Source organism: Rattus norvegicus, chromosome 1, assembly GCF_021556685.1.
Source record: "Rattus norvegicus strain SHRSP/BbbUtx chromosome 1, alternate assembly SHRSP_T2T, whole genome shotgun sequence".
Classification (NCBI taxonomy): domain Eukaryota; kingdom Metazoa; phylum Chordata; class Mammalia; order Rodentia; family Muridae; genus Rattus; species Rattus norvegicus.
The window spans coordinates 97,729,519-97,743,359 of record NC_141534.1 but is presented as its reverse complement, the minus strand read 5'-3'; the positions used below and the strand labels follow the sequence as shown (position 1 = coordinate 97,743,359).

The following is a 13,841-nucleotide window of genomic DNA, read 5'->3' as shown; positions in this document are numbered from 1 at the left end:
TAGGACGATACACACATGGGACCAAGTCTGGCTTCACGCGGGTTCTGAGAGTCGAACTCAGGTCCCCGATAACACACAGAAGCAGTCTACATATTGAACCTTCTTTCCAGCCCTTCTCTCTGTTTCCTTTCAGTGGGCATCGATTCCTATCTCTTTCCCCATTAAAGTGTTTTGTTTATTATTAAGTTTTGTTTTTGTTTAAAGGTTTATTTTTTATTTTATGAATATGAGTATACTGTCCTTGTCTTCAGACATACCAGAAGAATGCACCACAGATAATTGTGAGTCATTATGTGGTTGGTGGGAACTGAACTCAGAGCCTCTGGAAGAGTAGACATCTCTTAACTGCTGAGCCATCTCTTTAGCCCCTTGTTTATCTGTCTGTTTGTTTGTTTGTTTGTTTTTTGAGGTAGAATCTCTCTATGTAGACCTGGCTGTCCTGGAACTTGCTATGTCAACCAGGCTGTGCAAATGGTGACTCTTACTAGCAAACCAAGAGAATCTGAGAAGCGCACCATTGTCATCCCCTGAGTTCCTCCACTGTTATAACTGGACAAAAGGAACTCACAGACCTGTGATAAAGTCTGGAGACCACACATGACGAGAGTGTCTGTGCCCTTTCTTTTCGTCCTGCCAGCCTGGTGAAGCCTGTGACTGCTTACATGCTATTTACCCTCAGACAATCCCAGTCTCTGCAGTCTCACACAGCTGCAGTAACTGAACATGGGGGTTCACACCTATAATCCCAGAACTTGGGAGGCAGAGACACATGGATCTCTGTGAGTTCCAGTTCAGCATGGTCTACACAATGACAAAAAAAAAAAAAAAAAAAGAAGAAGAAGGCTGCAATGGGTCTCCCATGATCACCTGGCTAGGCAGGGACAGTAACCCTGCTCTGAGTGAGCACACAGGTCATTCCTCTCACTGCCTCCTGGATCCTCTGAAGCCCTCATATGAATCCCCTTCAGCACACAGACACCAGGCACAGAACAGAGCTGCAGGCATTTAATAGAATCAGCCTAAGAGACTGAAGGATGAGGGCACAGGTGTCAGGAATCCAACTTCAGGAAAGAAAGAGGATGGGACAGCAAGATGGCGCTCGGATCGGACATGTTACGAAGATGAGTTGTCCAAAAGTCCATCATATCCTAATGCTTTCAACGCTTGGGTAAATTGAGCCTTAATTTTCGTTAGCACTTCCTTGCTATAGTATGTCTTGCATTTTGAGCTGAAGAGCAAGGTTGCCTGGAAAACAAAAAGACAGCCAGGGACAGAGGTGGCTATAGGCAAGATGCAGGACCTCAGCAGGGCTCCCCAGCCACCCATGATGAGACCGCTCCTCATCCACAGGAAAAAAAAATCCCTGCAGTGATTCAAGTCTCCAGCAACAGACTCTGCCTCAGGGGAGTTGGACCCCACACACAGCCTTCAGGAGGAAGCCTGAAAGCTGTCATAGCCAGGCAGGGGAGAAGGGGCGAAGGTTCTGGAAGGCATGATGGGGACTAGGTCTAGAGAGAGACGAGACAGCTGAGTATGAGTTTTGGTGATGTCTCCCATACCTGAGGACATCTATCCAATCACTTTGGCTATATAACAAAGTTAAAAATACATCCCCAATTTGGGCTTATTAGAAGAAACTCCCTTTTGGATAGCACTGGTTTTTCAGGACCTGACACTCAAATAAAATTACTTTGAGAAACAAGGTGAGAGAGGCATTGTTCCAAATATATATCTCTGCCATCCAGTTATGCTTGAAACAGGAGGCATAAGGAGACAGCTGTAGTGAAGAGCTGCAGACTCTCTCTGGGTGTGGGGGCGGCATTTCAGACATGGGGGGTTTGACTGTAGCTCAGATGATGCCAGTAGAAGGTGGCTCTGTCTGAGGCAGGGAGGAGTTCCAAAGCAGACACTGGACAGTAGACAGAAGTTCCAAGCATTTTAGAGTAGAGCTGGGGGTACCATACCCATGCAGAGGACAGATCAAGGAGTCCTACTGTGGATGAGAACATAACATTTACCCATCCTGTGGGAGTGAATCCTGGAAAGTGCATGGAGCAGGCTGGATGTATACATGGCATGCTGCTTTAACCTGTGCTAGGGTGGGCAAGAGTTTTAGTTCTTGGTTGCAGGTCACCTGACATATACTAATGGTTGCACTGATCATTCGTACACAACCTTCCCCTATTTGCTGCATGGGAGAGTAGCTGTAGGAAGGACATTACCATGACTTTGATATCCCGCAATTTGCCAAGTGATCCTGCCTCATTGAAGCAGTTCTGGATTTTTTCATAGGCGTCAGTCTCCCCGGGAGTAGGATTGAAATAGGAAAGTTCATGCTGCAACCACAGCTTGGATCCAGAGACAGTGCCCAAATAGAGACCAAAGAAAGGAAAGCATGCTTCCGCTGCAAACACAGACAGAAAAACATCATAAAACACCACAGGCTGGGAACTGCAGAGATGACTCAGTGGTTAAGAGTCAGAGGTCCTGACTTCAAGTCCCAGAAACTACATTGTACCTTGAACCATCTGTAATGGGATACAATGCCTTCTTCTGGTGTATCTGAAGACAGCAACAGTGTCCTCATATATGTAAAAACGAATGGCTACATCATGGATAACAGGGGGAGAGCCAGAAAGAGCAAGCTCGGGCTGGCAGAAGCTGAGACTCAAGTTTCTTTGCTGCATTTACACAGGCCTTAACTGACCTTTCCCATTGTCCTGCCCTCCCAAAGGCTGCAGCCTCCCAAATACAACATGGTTTCCACGAGACACATACTTCTAGCAGAAAGAAAATAACATGAGTGGACAGGCCTGCTTCACAGAAGCCCTACACTTGCCATGGCAACTGTGCATCTAAGGGCCCTTCCTCGTCAGTATCACCAGCACACCTCCATCTCCCCGTCCTTCCCACCCCAACTGTTGTAACCCAGAGCAGAAAGAATCAAAGGTCTCCTGTAGCTCCTTGTCAGTGGCCTCCTGAGGACTCTAGATCTGTCTCAGGGCCCCACTTAGAGATCTACATGGGATGGGGTGAGCTCTCACTTGTCTGGAAGCCCAGCTCTCCAATCACCAGCAAGGTCAGCAGAAGAAGTGTCCCCTTCATGGTGGAGAGTGCTAAATGCTCTTCTCCAAGTAGATCTTCTTCCTTATAAACTATTATCTCCCTTAACCCTGCCACGCCCACCTCTACCCTCCCTCCCAGGAGCTCCAAATAGCCTTGGACAAGAACCTGGCACCTGTGGATCCCCTTCCCACTGGCATGGGGGAGGGAATATGGAGCCCCTCCCACTCTGAAGAACAAACAGCCTGAGACAGCCTGATGTCATCAGTTTCTGGAGAGAAGTTGTTTGTACCTTTGGCAAAGAGGGGTTAGAGCTGACCTTTCTAAGTAGCCCGAGTGCTGAGCCAATGCCCTGTGGTCCTGTTCTACTTGTCACCTCTTCTTCCTGGTCCCACTCTTCACCTCTCCTTGCTCCAATCATCTAAGCTGCTGAGGCCTTTGGATTAGAACCTGGGGACATAGAGGCTCTCAGTGACTCTCAGCCAGGGTAGCCCCAGCTGTTTGGCCATGTGGGTATCCTTGGAGGTTAGTGATGAATTCTTACCACTAATACTGCTTCACTCCATGGTAGCTCATTCCTGTGGTCCTGCTCATCTTATCCCCTCTCAGCTCTGTCAGTAATCATGCCTCAAAGAGGTTTGAACAGGAGAGTCCATATGGTCAGAGCTGTGAGCGTGAGAGAAAGGGATTCACCCCTGTACATGAGCTCTCAGTTGTCTACAATCCTCAGGCTACTGTAGACTGCCTGTCTGTAAACCACAGTGCTCCACAGGCCACAGGCGGTGCTGTGTGTGTACACAGTCTCGAGTTCAGATCAACCTACTTACCTTAGGGAAGACATGTTCAGCACGAATGATTGTCAGCTGGGTGTTGTACTACACCTTTCTCGAGACAGGAAGCTGTTAAATTCAAGCTCACCCTGCTTGCAGTGTGTGATGGTTCATCTTGACGACCACCCCGACTGGATTGAGAGTTGCCATGGAAACAAAGCCCTGTGTGGGAGGTTTTAGGCTAGGCCAAGTGATGTGGGTAGACTGAATTTCATGTAGCACCATGGACTACCTAGGGCTCCCCGGACAGCAAGTCTATCCAAATTAGCAACTTTCAGGCTCAGGAAGAAGCCCTGTCTCAAAAAACATAAGGTGGTCTCAGCTGTAAAGAGGACCGAGAATCACTTCCCAGCACCCACAGAGCACTAACAACCTTCTGTAACTCCATTTCCAGAGGATCCAGTGCTCTCCTGTGACCTCCACAGGGAAAGCAAATGTGACTGCATGGGACACTCATGCAGGCAAAATCCCCATACACACAAAATAAAACTAAATAACATGACAAAAAAATTCAGATATATGCTCATATATATTTATATATGTATATATACATATACATATACGTATATAACAGTGCTTACACACATATCTATATGGTGGAGAGCAGCTGAAGGCACCTCACTGTCTTTCCATGGCCACCTTGTGCATACACACATGTATGCCCTGTGTCTTGGTTAAGATGACTGTTGCTGTGAGAAGACACCATGACCAAAAGCAGAGTAGTGTAGGGTCGCCTGGAAGTAGACACTTACTTAGCCACACTGTGTCCCTGTCTCCATTTCCAACCCTATATAGAAGAGAAAAGCCCCCAGTGGGCACATTCTACAGGTCTCTGCCCTCAGGGCCTGCAAGCTCATAAAAACAGAGACCAGTGGGCTCAACAGAGAGCTCAGAAGTAGATCTTAGCATTTGGCACCTAATAGCCCAGTTACCAGATGCAAATCCTGTTTGGCTCAGCTAACCAGTAAGAGTCAAAGGCTTAGAATTCTCTGAGTCTTCAGTAAACTTCACTGTGTCACTAGCTGATGTAGAGAAAGTGACAATCAAGTGACTTGCACAACAAACTACTTAATTCTGACTTATCAAAACACTTGCAATCTTTACTCTTAAGATTAAATTCCAGTCAAATTACATAACCTTACACAGTTACATAACAGAGGCCGGTGGAGGGGTTTAAGCCAAGCCTGAGTTACTTGGGAAGATTGTTTATAGACTTGAGAGGAGTGAGATAGCCCTTCAGTCAGTCCAACCAGCATTTGTGAAGACCTCCTATGTATTGACCCTGGGAAAGATGAAGGTCTTGCTCTCCTGAGCCTTCAGACATCTAAAAAACACCAAAAGGCAGCCAATGCAAGGGGAGCTAGGGAAGAGGAAGTGGGGTTTAGAGCCTTGGCTATGGTGGAGGCCGGGTGTGTTCTTATACACAATGGATCCATGCGCACTACAAGGCTGTAATCTGTGTTGTGTTGCTATGACAAAAGGACCAAGACTAGGTAATGTGTGTGGAAAGAAGCTAATTTGCTTCATGGTCTGGAACTGTGAAAGTCCAAGATAGTGCAGCCTCAGATAGCCATGGCCTTGTGCTGTCTGAACACGGGGTGCACAGCAGAAGGGCCACAGGGGATGCTACAAAGACCATAGCTGCCTCTCCCTCTGATATGTTGGTTTTTTCGATGTAGTGTGGGGATTTAGGTGACAAATCTCCCAGGCGGGTGAAGGAAAAGCATTTCAGGCCATGAGGGCAGAGCACATGAAAGCCCTGGTTCTCATCTGGGTCATACTTAATGGAGAAATTGTGTCCTACCTCCTACAGGTACAGTGCAAATGACAAATGCACTAGGTAAATGGTAAATTCCAAATTCAGGTGCACGCAGAGCAGTCAGGTGACTGCCAGAATCCAAAGAAATGAGGTGAAGATGGTGCTTCCCACCCGTGACCCCCACTTATGGGGGGCCAAAGAAATGAGGTGAAGATGGTGCTTCCCACACCTGACCCCCACTTATGGGGGGCTGAGGCAAGTATGCTCCTGTTATCTGTCTCGGATCCCCTTAATCGCAAAGATAGAAAATGTGCTGGGGTAGGACATGCTCTCCGGGGCTGGCTTTGGCTTCCTTATTTGCACTTCCTGTGTGGCAGCAGCTAGCACAGGCTGGCTGTAAAGGAAGTATATATCTTAGCTAGCCTCTATAAAAAGCACAAAGGCTGGAATTTTATTCGAAGAGCTGTAAGCCTAGATTGGGCAGGTTTTCAGCTATTCCAACTTACAGCCAATCTATAGGCCCCAAGTTACTTGCTGTTTAGGTCACAACAAGGACTATTTCTGCTCCATCATCCTGTCCTCCTGGTCCACTTTCTGGGCCACGAGCTCATGAGCCATCAGGCATCATGTCGGCCTCATTCTCTCTCCATCTACTTTCTCCTCCTCTTCCCTCTTCTCTCTCCTACTGGTTCCTACCTATGACCCCTGTCCAGTGATCCAAGCCCACCCTACCTCCCTTCTCCCTCATTTATTTAATCAGTCAGAGAATAAGATGAGCAAAGTTTACAAAGCAGCATTTGATGTATGTGAGAATTGGCTTACCAGTTTACCACAGAATCTGGACTTGGGGGAGGGACTTCCAGGTCTGGGGTCCAGTACTTAGCATTGAATACACAGCAGCAGGAGACCAAGCCCAACAGTGGGCAGGTGTTAGAGGCAGCAGAGGTACCCTCTGGAGAGCAGTCCTCACATTAGCATGGGACCCAGACGCCTACCTCAGCCTTCTCCACAACATGGACAGGAAGCTGAGCCTCGCTGCCACTCTGCAGTGAGGTGGCTCTAGGCCCTGGTGGAGTCTCCAAAGTCTCCACAGCTCCCTGGATCTCCTCTGGCAAACAGGGCCTAAACTTTCTGTCCTCCGGATCCCTTCTATGCTTCCTCAGAGTCTGCGTCTGCCCTCTCTTCATTCCATGCCCTTACTGTCTCCTGCCCTGACCCTGTCAAATGCTTCAGCTACCACACTGCAAAGAAGCTCTAGGCCTGTTTCACAGCTCAACCTGCTGACACCTCAGCCATCAGAACCCCTCAGGCTTTACTCTGCTGTCTTCATTCTCCTCCATCACTGACTGACTGTTTGGCCCAAACTTCTGAAAGGAGGACAAAAGAGCTCTCAAGAGAAGTCTTTCATGAGACTTAAATGGCAAGACCTTGGTAGACAGCTTGAGTGTGACTTCTGGCTGAGGGAAAGGGCCTAAACAGTCTGTTTCCATAGGTGGGAGTGGCATGGAGACTACCACGGTCTTGCCTTTCAGCACCCTTTCTAACAATCCCTCTGCTGCACCCCAGCAGTGGGGGATGCTCCCCCTCTGTCCCAGGTAGTGATGGTTGAAGAGTCATCTAAAATTCTGTGGTAACAAAACTCGACTAGACACACTGGCACAGATGGACTGACACTAAACATTCAGGAACTGGGGTAACCAGCTGAGATTGGACTATAGTTTTTCCAGGGTAGCTGTGGAATGTTCAAAATGGCCATCACACCAACTCTTTCACAAGTAGTGAAATTAGGTAAATCAACAATGCATTCTCTGGCAGTGGCCACCTAAGGGACCAGGCCCCTCTGAAGTGAAACATCCTTGCTTAGTCATGAGACAATGAACAGGAGGTACATGCAGTGTGAACTTAATGAACACATTAATGAGGATTACTAACAGGCTCTCCTGTAATTCTGGATGGCCTGCAACTCTCTGTGTAGGCTGACCTCTAACTCACAGAAATTAACATGGCTCTCCCTTCTAAGAGTTGGGATCGAAGGTGAAAGTCGCTATACCTGGTCAATGCTAACAGATGTTAACAGTCCTTAGGAGACCTGGATCCACCACACAGACACACACAGACACACACAGACACACACAGACACACACACACACACACACACACACACACACACACACACACACTCCTTTCTCGGCAGAGTTATGAACTCAAGACTAACCTGGGCAAGAGCCTATCTCAAAAACAAAACGAAAAAAAAAAAAAAAACCCAATCAGCGGTTTAGGAGGTCAAATTTAGGCAGATGTGGCAGTACATGCCTTGAATTCCAGCACTCACATGGGAGAGAGGCACAAAGACCTCTTTGAGTCAAGGATAACCTGGTCTAAAGAGTTCCAGGACAGGCAGGGCTGTATAGAGAGGCCCTACGTCAAAACTAAAACCAGACAAACAAATAAAAAACAACAAACAACAGAAAAGGGTCACGGGATTGGGGATTTAGCTCAGTGGTAGAGCGCTTGCCTAGCAGAAAAGGGTCAGGCTGAAGGATGCCTACAACAGTAGAAGGTTGGGTTGAAGAGATTGGTTCAAGAGAAGCCACAAAGCAAATGAAAGACAGGTGTAGGGATACAGACAGGGCAGCACAATGGTCAGTGATCTGAGGTCTGGCTTGTTTAGGCACTGACTATGAGTAAGGCTTGTAACTAAACATTGAGGTCCCCAGTGAGACAGGGTGACAAAGCCTCACTCTGGAGGTCTGATTAAGGGTCATTTGACCCTTGCTCTAGTCATCTTTTCCTTTGGCCGTCACATGACATGTTGACCTTAAGAAAATCACTAAGAAGGGGACCAACCTGCGCCAGGTTGTTGGCCAAGATCTTATCCTCTTGCCAAAATACACACCTCCCCCTGACACAAACACACAGCCTCAGGATGTTCCAGGACTTGTCCTGGGAGGAGACTGGAGAGGCTCACACAGGGCCCCTCCCTGACCACTGAGCTTCCCAGAGCAGTTATAAAAGGGGACCAAGCTAGGCAGGAGCACCTGACACCATTACCATGAAGCTCGCTGGTGCACTGGTGCTGCTCGGGGCTGCCCTGCTCCTCACTTCAGGGGGAGGTGGGTATTACTGTGTGGGGGTCAGGGATACAGGCCCTCTGGGCTCTCTCACCCTCTCTCCTGAGGGGAAGAGAGTTCTGATGCGTGTCTTTCAAGGGAGGGTCGCCTTGTCTTTCTGTTCCAGATTGTGGCATTTGCCCAGTTATAGAAAAGGATGTTGGCCTATTTCTGTTCGGGACCCCAGAAGAGTATGTTGACTATGTGGCAGAATACGAAGATGACCCTGAAGTATTGGAAAGTACTGAAAGCATCAAGCAATGTGTCGATAGCACCTTGACAGACGAAGACAAGCAAAACGCAGCTGCTGTCATCGTGAGTCCCTGTGTGTCTGGCGAGGGGCGGGGCTTGTGCTTCTCCCCAACACTGAGGCTTCTCTGTGAACCCAGAAATGGGACACACCTGATTGAGGATGTCAGGAGGATGGGGCAGGAAGGGACTCTCAGGCTGCTCAGCTCAGCCAAGCCAGAGTAGATCCCTGCCTGAGTGGACCCTCCATCAGCCTTTCTGGCCCAGACTCCCAAGTCTAGTCACACAGGCACAGGGCCTGGCACCCTTCTCCAGCCTCGGGCTTTTATCCTAACTTTTCAAGTGACAAAACACTCATCTGTGTCCTTGTTCTCTTCACCTCCAAGGACACTGTGTGGACGCCAGGCCTGGGACATCTAAGGGGAGAAGTAAAATGAACCCCCTTGCCCTTGTCCCTTTAACTGGTTGGATAAGTCATTGCCTCAGCTGCAGATATCTGAGGGTCACCATGATCATGTGACAGGAGTCAGTTCCCTTGTGGGGTCCCAGCTGTCCACAGGCTCACCTGGAGCCCTGTCAGCTCCTCCCCATTCTGTCCCACTTGTACCTCTGGTGTCCCACAAAGTGGCTCCTCCCCTCTGACTGAGGCTCTTTACAAAGCTTGTCTCAACCGGCTGGGGACAAGGCTTCCTGGTCCTGGTCAGACCCATGAGCAATTACAAACTGGCTGCAGGTCCTCCCAGGAGGTGTCCCTATGCCTGGTCAGTGGGCCATGAGGGCCCTCTGTGGCCTCACTTCACTTTCTCTTTGCAGGAAAAAGTAAAAGCCAACCCCTTGTGTTGATGGGTACGTCTTTGACCACAAGGAAGCCTCTTACCAGCTTCTCAGCATAGATGCAGCAATTGCTACTCCTTCCCCCCAGGTGTCTAAAAACAGGAATCCAACAATAAAAGCCTTGCAATTCACAGCGGAGCCTGGATTTTTGGATTCAAGCTTGCGTCTGATGGGGTTGAAGGATATTGCAGAGACAATCAGTGGGACATTGATGTGCCACTGATCAGTTGTGGTGCTGCCAAAATGCCCTGCAGAATGCATTGGAGAATGCTAAGAGACCATAGTCACTACACTGGAGTCTCTGTCACCATCATCAGACAGGGTTCACAGGGCACATACATGACCTCCCAGACTGAACTCCCCAGCATCATGGAACGGAGTAGGGCCAGGGAGACCGAGGGTCTGCTGAGGACCACACAGGCTCTAAGTAGCAGAAGCTGTCCCTGCTCCTCAGTGTTTAGGACATGTGCCAATTCTGCAATGTGTGTGTATCACAAAACTTCTCTGGGCCTCTGTGTCCTATCTAGGAGACAAAAATAAAACTACCTTCCTCCGAGGCTTTCATGAGGCTTCCTGCCCATCACAGAGAACAGTTCATCCTGGAACTCCATGTGGGACCTGGCCTGAGCCAGAACTCAGTTTATCCTAATATCAGCTACCCCGTTCTGAACCCAGTTACTTCCTCATCAGGTGTACAAAGAGTAGGCACTCAGGGTCCTAGAACTTCAGGACCTGTCCTGTGACTCTGCTCTGTGGCCATGGCTCGAAGTTCTTTCCTACACCAGTTGTCAAATAGTTGCCCTGTGGCCAGTCCTCAGGTCATGGTCCTTGCTGCACCATCAATGATCCATGTCCTTACATGGATCCCAGGCTTCACAACACCAGGCAAACCAAGAAGAAGATAGATAGATAGATAGATAGATAGATAGATAGATAGATAGATAGATAGATAGATAGAGATAGAGATAGAGATAGAGATAGAGATAGAGATAGAGATAGAGATACAGATACAGATACAGATACAGATACAGATACAGATACAGATACAGATATCATGATGAAGGGGTTTATGGAAGCCCCAAGGTGTGTTGTAGGCTCTCTCACACTAGGGTATGCTCTGAAAAGAGTAAAGTGTACTATTCTTTTACATAAGGTTGTGATAAAATAACCAAGGATGAGTATATATATATAAAAAATTCTCATCATTTTGAAGGCTTCAGGTTCAAAGTCCTGCACCCTCATTTTTTAGCCTTTATCGAGAGCCCACTCACCAGCATGGAGACAGAAAAAGGCACCGCTCTCGTGGCCAAGTCAGTGTATGGTTGGTCTCCAGCTCTCATACAAAGGGACCTTCTGAGCCAGTCCATAGCATTTGTCCCTTCCAAGGGCAACACCTGAGACCTAATCACCTTCTGGTTGTCTCCTGCTTTTCCATCATCTCATATCTTGAGATCCTACGATTGGAACTAAGTTTCCAGCAGAGGAACTCTTAGGAAACACAGGAAACCAGATTCAAACCAAACATCACACTAGGAGGCCATCTGGTATAGACTGAGACCTTATGTCTGTGACCCAGGCCTCCAACTTAGCACTGTCTAGCCAGAGCTTGCTTCTTAAGAAGGTCTCCTGCCTTCTGTGAGCTAAGGGTGATCTGAAGATATTGTGACTTAACTCTCCCTGATACACATGTGGGACACAGGAGACTATTCTCCTATGCTTCTTTCTGCAGATTAAAAAAGCTCAGATCTTCTCCATATCAGGCACAGCTCTACTTGGTTAGCTGGGATGTTCTAAAATCCTAATGGCTTTTTGTGTATAATTTCATAAAGGTACTCATCTACATATAAGTGTATTGTGGGATGAGGTAACTCTGGCCTCCCAGAGACAATTAAGAGGGAAACTTCCTCTCTTCACTCATTGAGAGACTTTAACACTAGTGAAATATTGTTCTTATGCACTTGATTGGCCTGTGTTCATTTCCACCACAGAAAGGTATATATACTCACTTGCTATTCTTTGACTGTTGAGATTGCAATGAGGCTCCTGCTTTCACTCCTGATGTTATTTGATGCTTCCCATTTCAAACTTTTCTTTGTTTTGTTTGAGGCAGGATCTCACTATATGGGCTAGGCTCAAAGGTAGAGAGAGCTGCCTTCTCTGTCCCTTTGTTCTAGGATTTAAGAAATGAACTACCATGACTCACCCATTCAAATTTCTTCTTCTTCTTCCTCCCCCTCTTCTTCTTTCTCCTCTTTCTTCTTCTTTTTCTTGTTTCTCCCTGTCTGTTTTTCTCTTTTCTTTCTTCTTTTGAGATACAGTTTCACTATTTAGTCTTGGCTAGCCTTGAACTTGCTGTGTAGATCAGGTTGGCCTTGAACTCACTAAGATACACGTGCATCTATTTGATGAGTGTTGGGATTAAAGTAATTCACTCCCTTGCTCAGCTCCTCTTTTAATATCTTGATCAAGCTTACTACAGTTTTATCAGAGTTATGAACCTAGAGTCCACAGATGATACTCACTTGGCACCAAGGACTGTTTAAGACCAGGAAATATAGTAAGAGCTCAGACTTGTGCCACAAAGAAAAACTTGCTTCAAGGAACATGACACCCACAAGCAGCAGGAAGTAGGCAAACTATAATATCGTCACATTTCAAAACCCCGACTTTATTTGGGGATATCTTCTTTTCTCTCTCCTATTTTTTCCTCTTATCTACTGTTATGGCGTTGAAACAGTGGAAGAAGATGAAACGGAAAGAGTGAAATAAAGAAGAACCCAGAAAGTAGCAAAAAAAACAGCTACACGTGGTGCCCACCATGGAACTAAGGCAGAAAGGTAAGTGAGGCTTTAACTGCAGTAGATAAAGAAGCATGGGATGAAGGGATGGATTTTTTTTTTCAAGACGCCATTAAAAATTTATTGCAGCCACAACTACTGCTCCCAGAGTGATTTTGTTTTTGATTGTTCGTTTGTTTTTTCTTTTTCTTCTTCCTAAATCTATGTCAAAAAAGATTGTGGGAATAATTATGCAACTGGAAAAATGCTGGTGGAAATGGAGATGGGTGTCTCAGAAACAAAACATGGCTGAAATGGGAAAACAAAAGGGTCCATCCACTCTGCTCTCTCCTTTCTGAAAGTGCTCTGATGGCTTTACATTTTTTGAGTGTTAATGGGAAAGGTAAGACAGCAGCCTAGAGACTATGAGTTACAAAAAAGGCTGTGAATTAAATCATCATATATACTGCAAGGATGTTTCAACATGAGAATGGAATACCTCAAAAGGTTTGCACTGGTGATAGATATTTGTTTATATCTCTTCAGGAAATGAAAACAATTTGGATACAATCAAAACTCATAAAGACTAGAATTGAGCAGGGGAGGTGTCCTGAAAATCTTGGCCAGGAAACCAAAAAAGTGCCTATTTCAGTGAAAATGTTTCTATTTATAATTTCCTGCTAAATACAGCACAATTAATGACTTAAAACAGATACAGGGAGATGGGAGAATTTTGGAATTTTGGTTTCTTTAAGAACACAGAAGTATTATGGGACTATGGATTTGTTTTAATCAAAGCACTAGGATATCGGGGAGGGCTTCAGATTTTCTATAGCAGCTGATTATGATTTGTCTCACGCTCTAGCACGGGCATAATTTTACCAGCTGCAGATAGTTTCTGTAATTTGTGATGTGTAGAATTCTGGGAACTTTTTAGAGCTCTATAAATGCTATGACCCTGAGATGGGTTGTTGGTTGGTTGTTTTTGGTCATGGTTTGTTAAGTAGTTATGCATGAAATAGAAACAACAAGAAGAAATTAGATATCCTGACAGCAAAGATCAAATTTGCCCCAAGGAACTCAATGCCCAAATCAGCAGGAAGTAGTCTAATGATAATGTTGTCCCCTTTCTGACTCCTGACTTTATCCAAGGATCTCTTTCCTCTCCCCTCTATGCTACATTAAAAAAAAACTCTTATCTAGTCTTAGCAGGTTGAAA

General features: G+C 46.5%; 2 protein-coding genes across 2 annotated transcripts; one reads left to right on the top strand and one right to left on the bottom strand.

The window, feature by feature from the left end:
* Nucleotides 1–987: 987 nt before the first annotated feature.
* Scgb2b2 (secretoglobin, family 2B, member 2) lies at nucleotides 988–3,127 on the bottom strand. The gene is given in 3 exon segments (NM_001432405.1): nucleotides 988–1,245; nucleotides 2,223–2,404; nucleotides 3,045–3,127. Coding segments are annotated over 3 exon segments (375 nt in total). The 5' UTR covers nucleotides 3,106–3,127; the 3' UTR covers nucleotides 988–1,113.
* A 5,577-nt stretch (nucleotides 3,128–8,704) lies between these two features.
* Scgb1b24 (secretoglobin, family 1B, member 24) lies at nucleotides 8,705–9,854 on the top strand. The gene is given in 3 exon segments (NM_001170400.1): nucleotides 8,705–8,765; nucleotides 8,890–9,077; nucleotides 9,825–9,854. Coding segments are annotated over 3 exon segments (279 nt in total).
* Nucleotides 9,855–13,841: the final 3,987 nt, after the last annotated feature.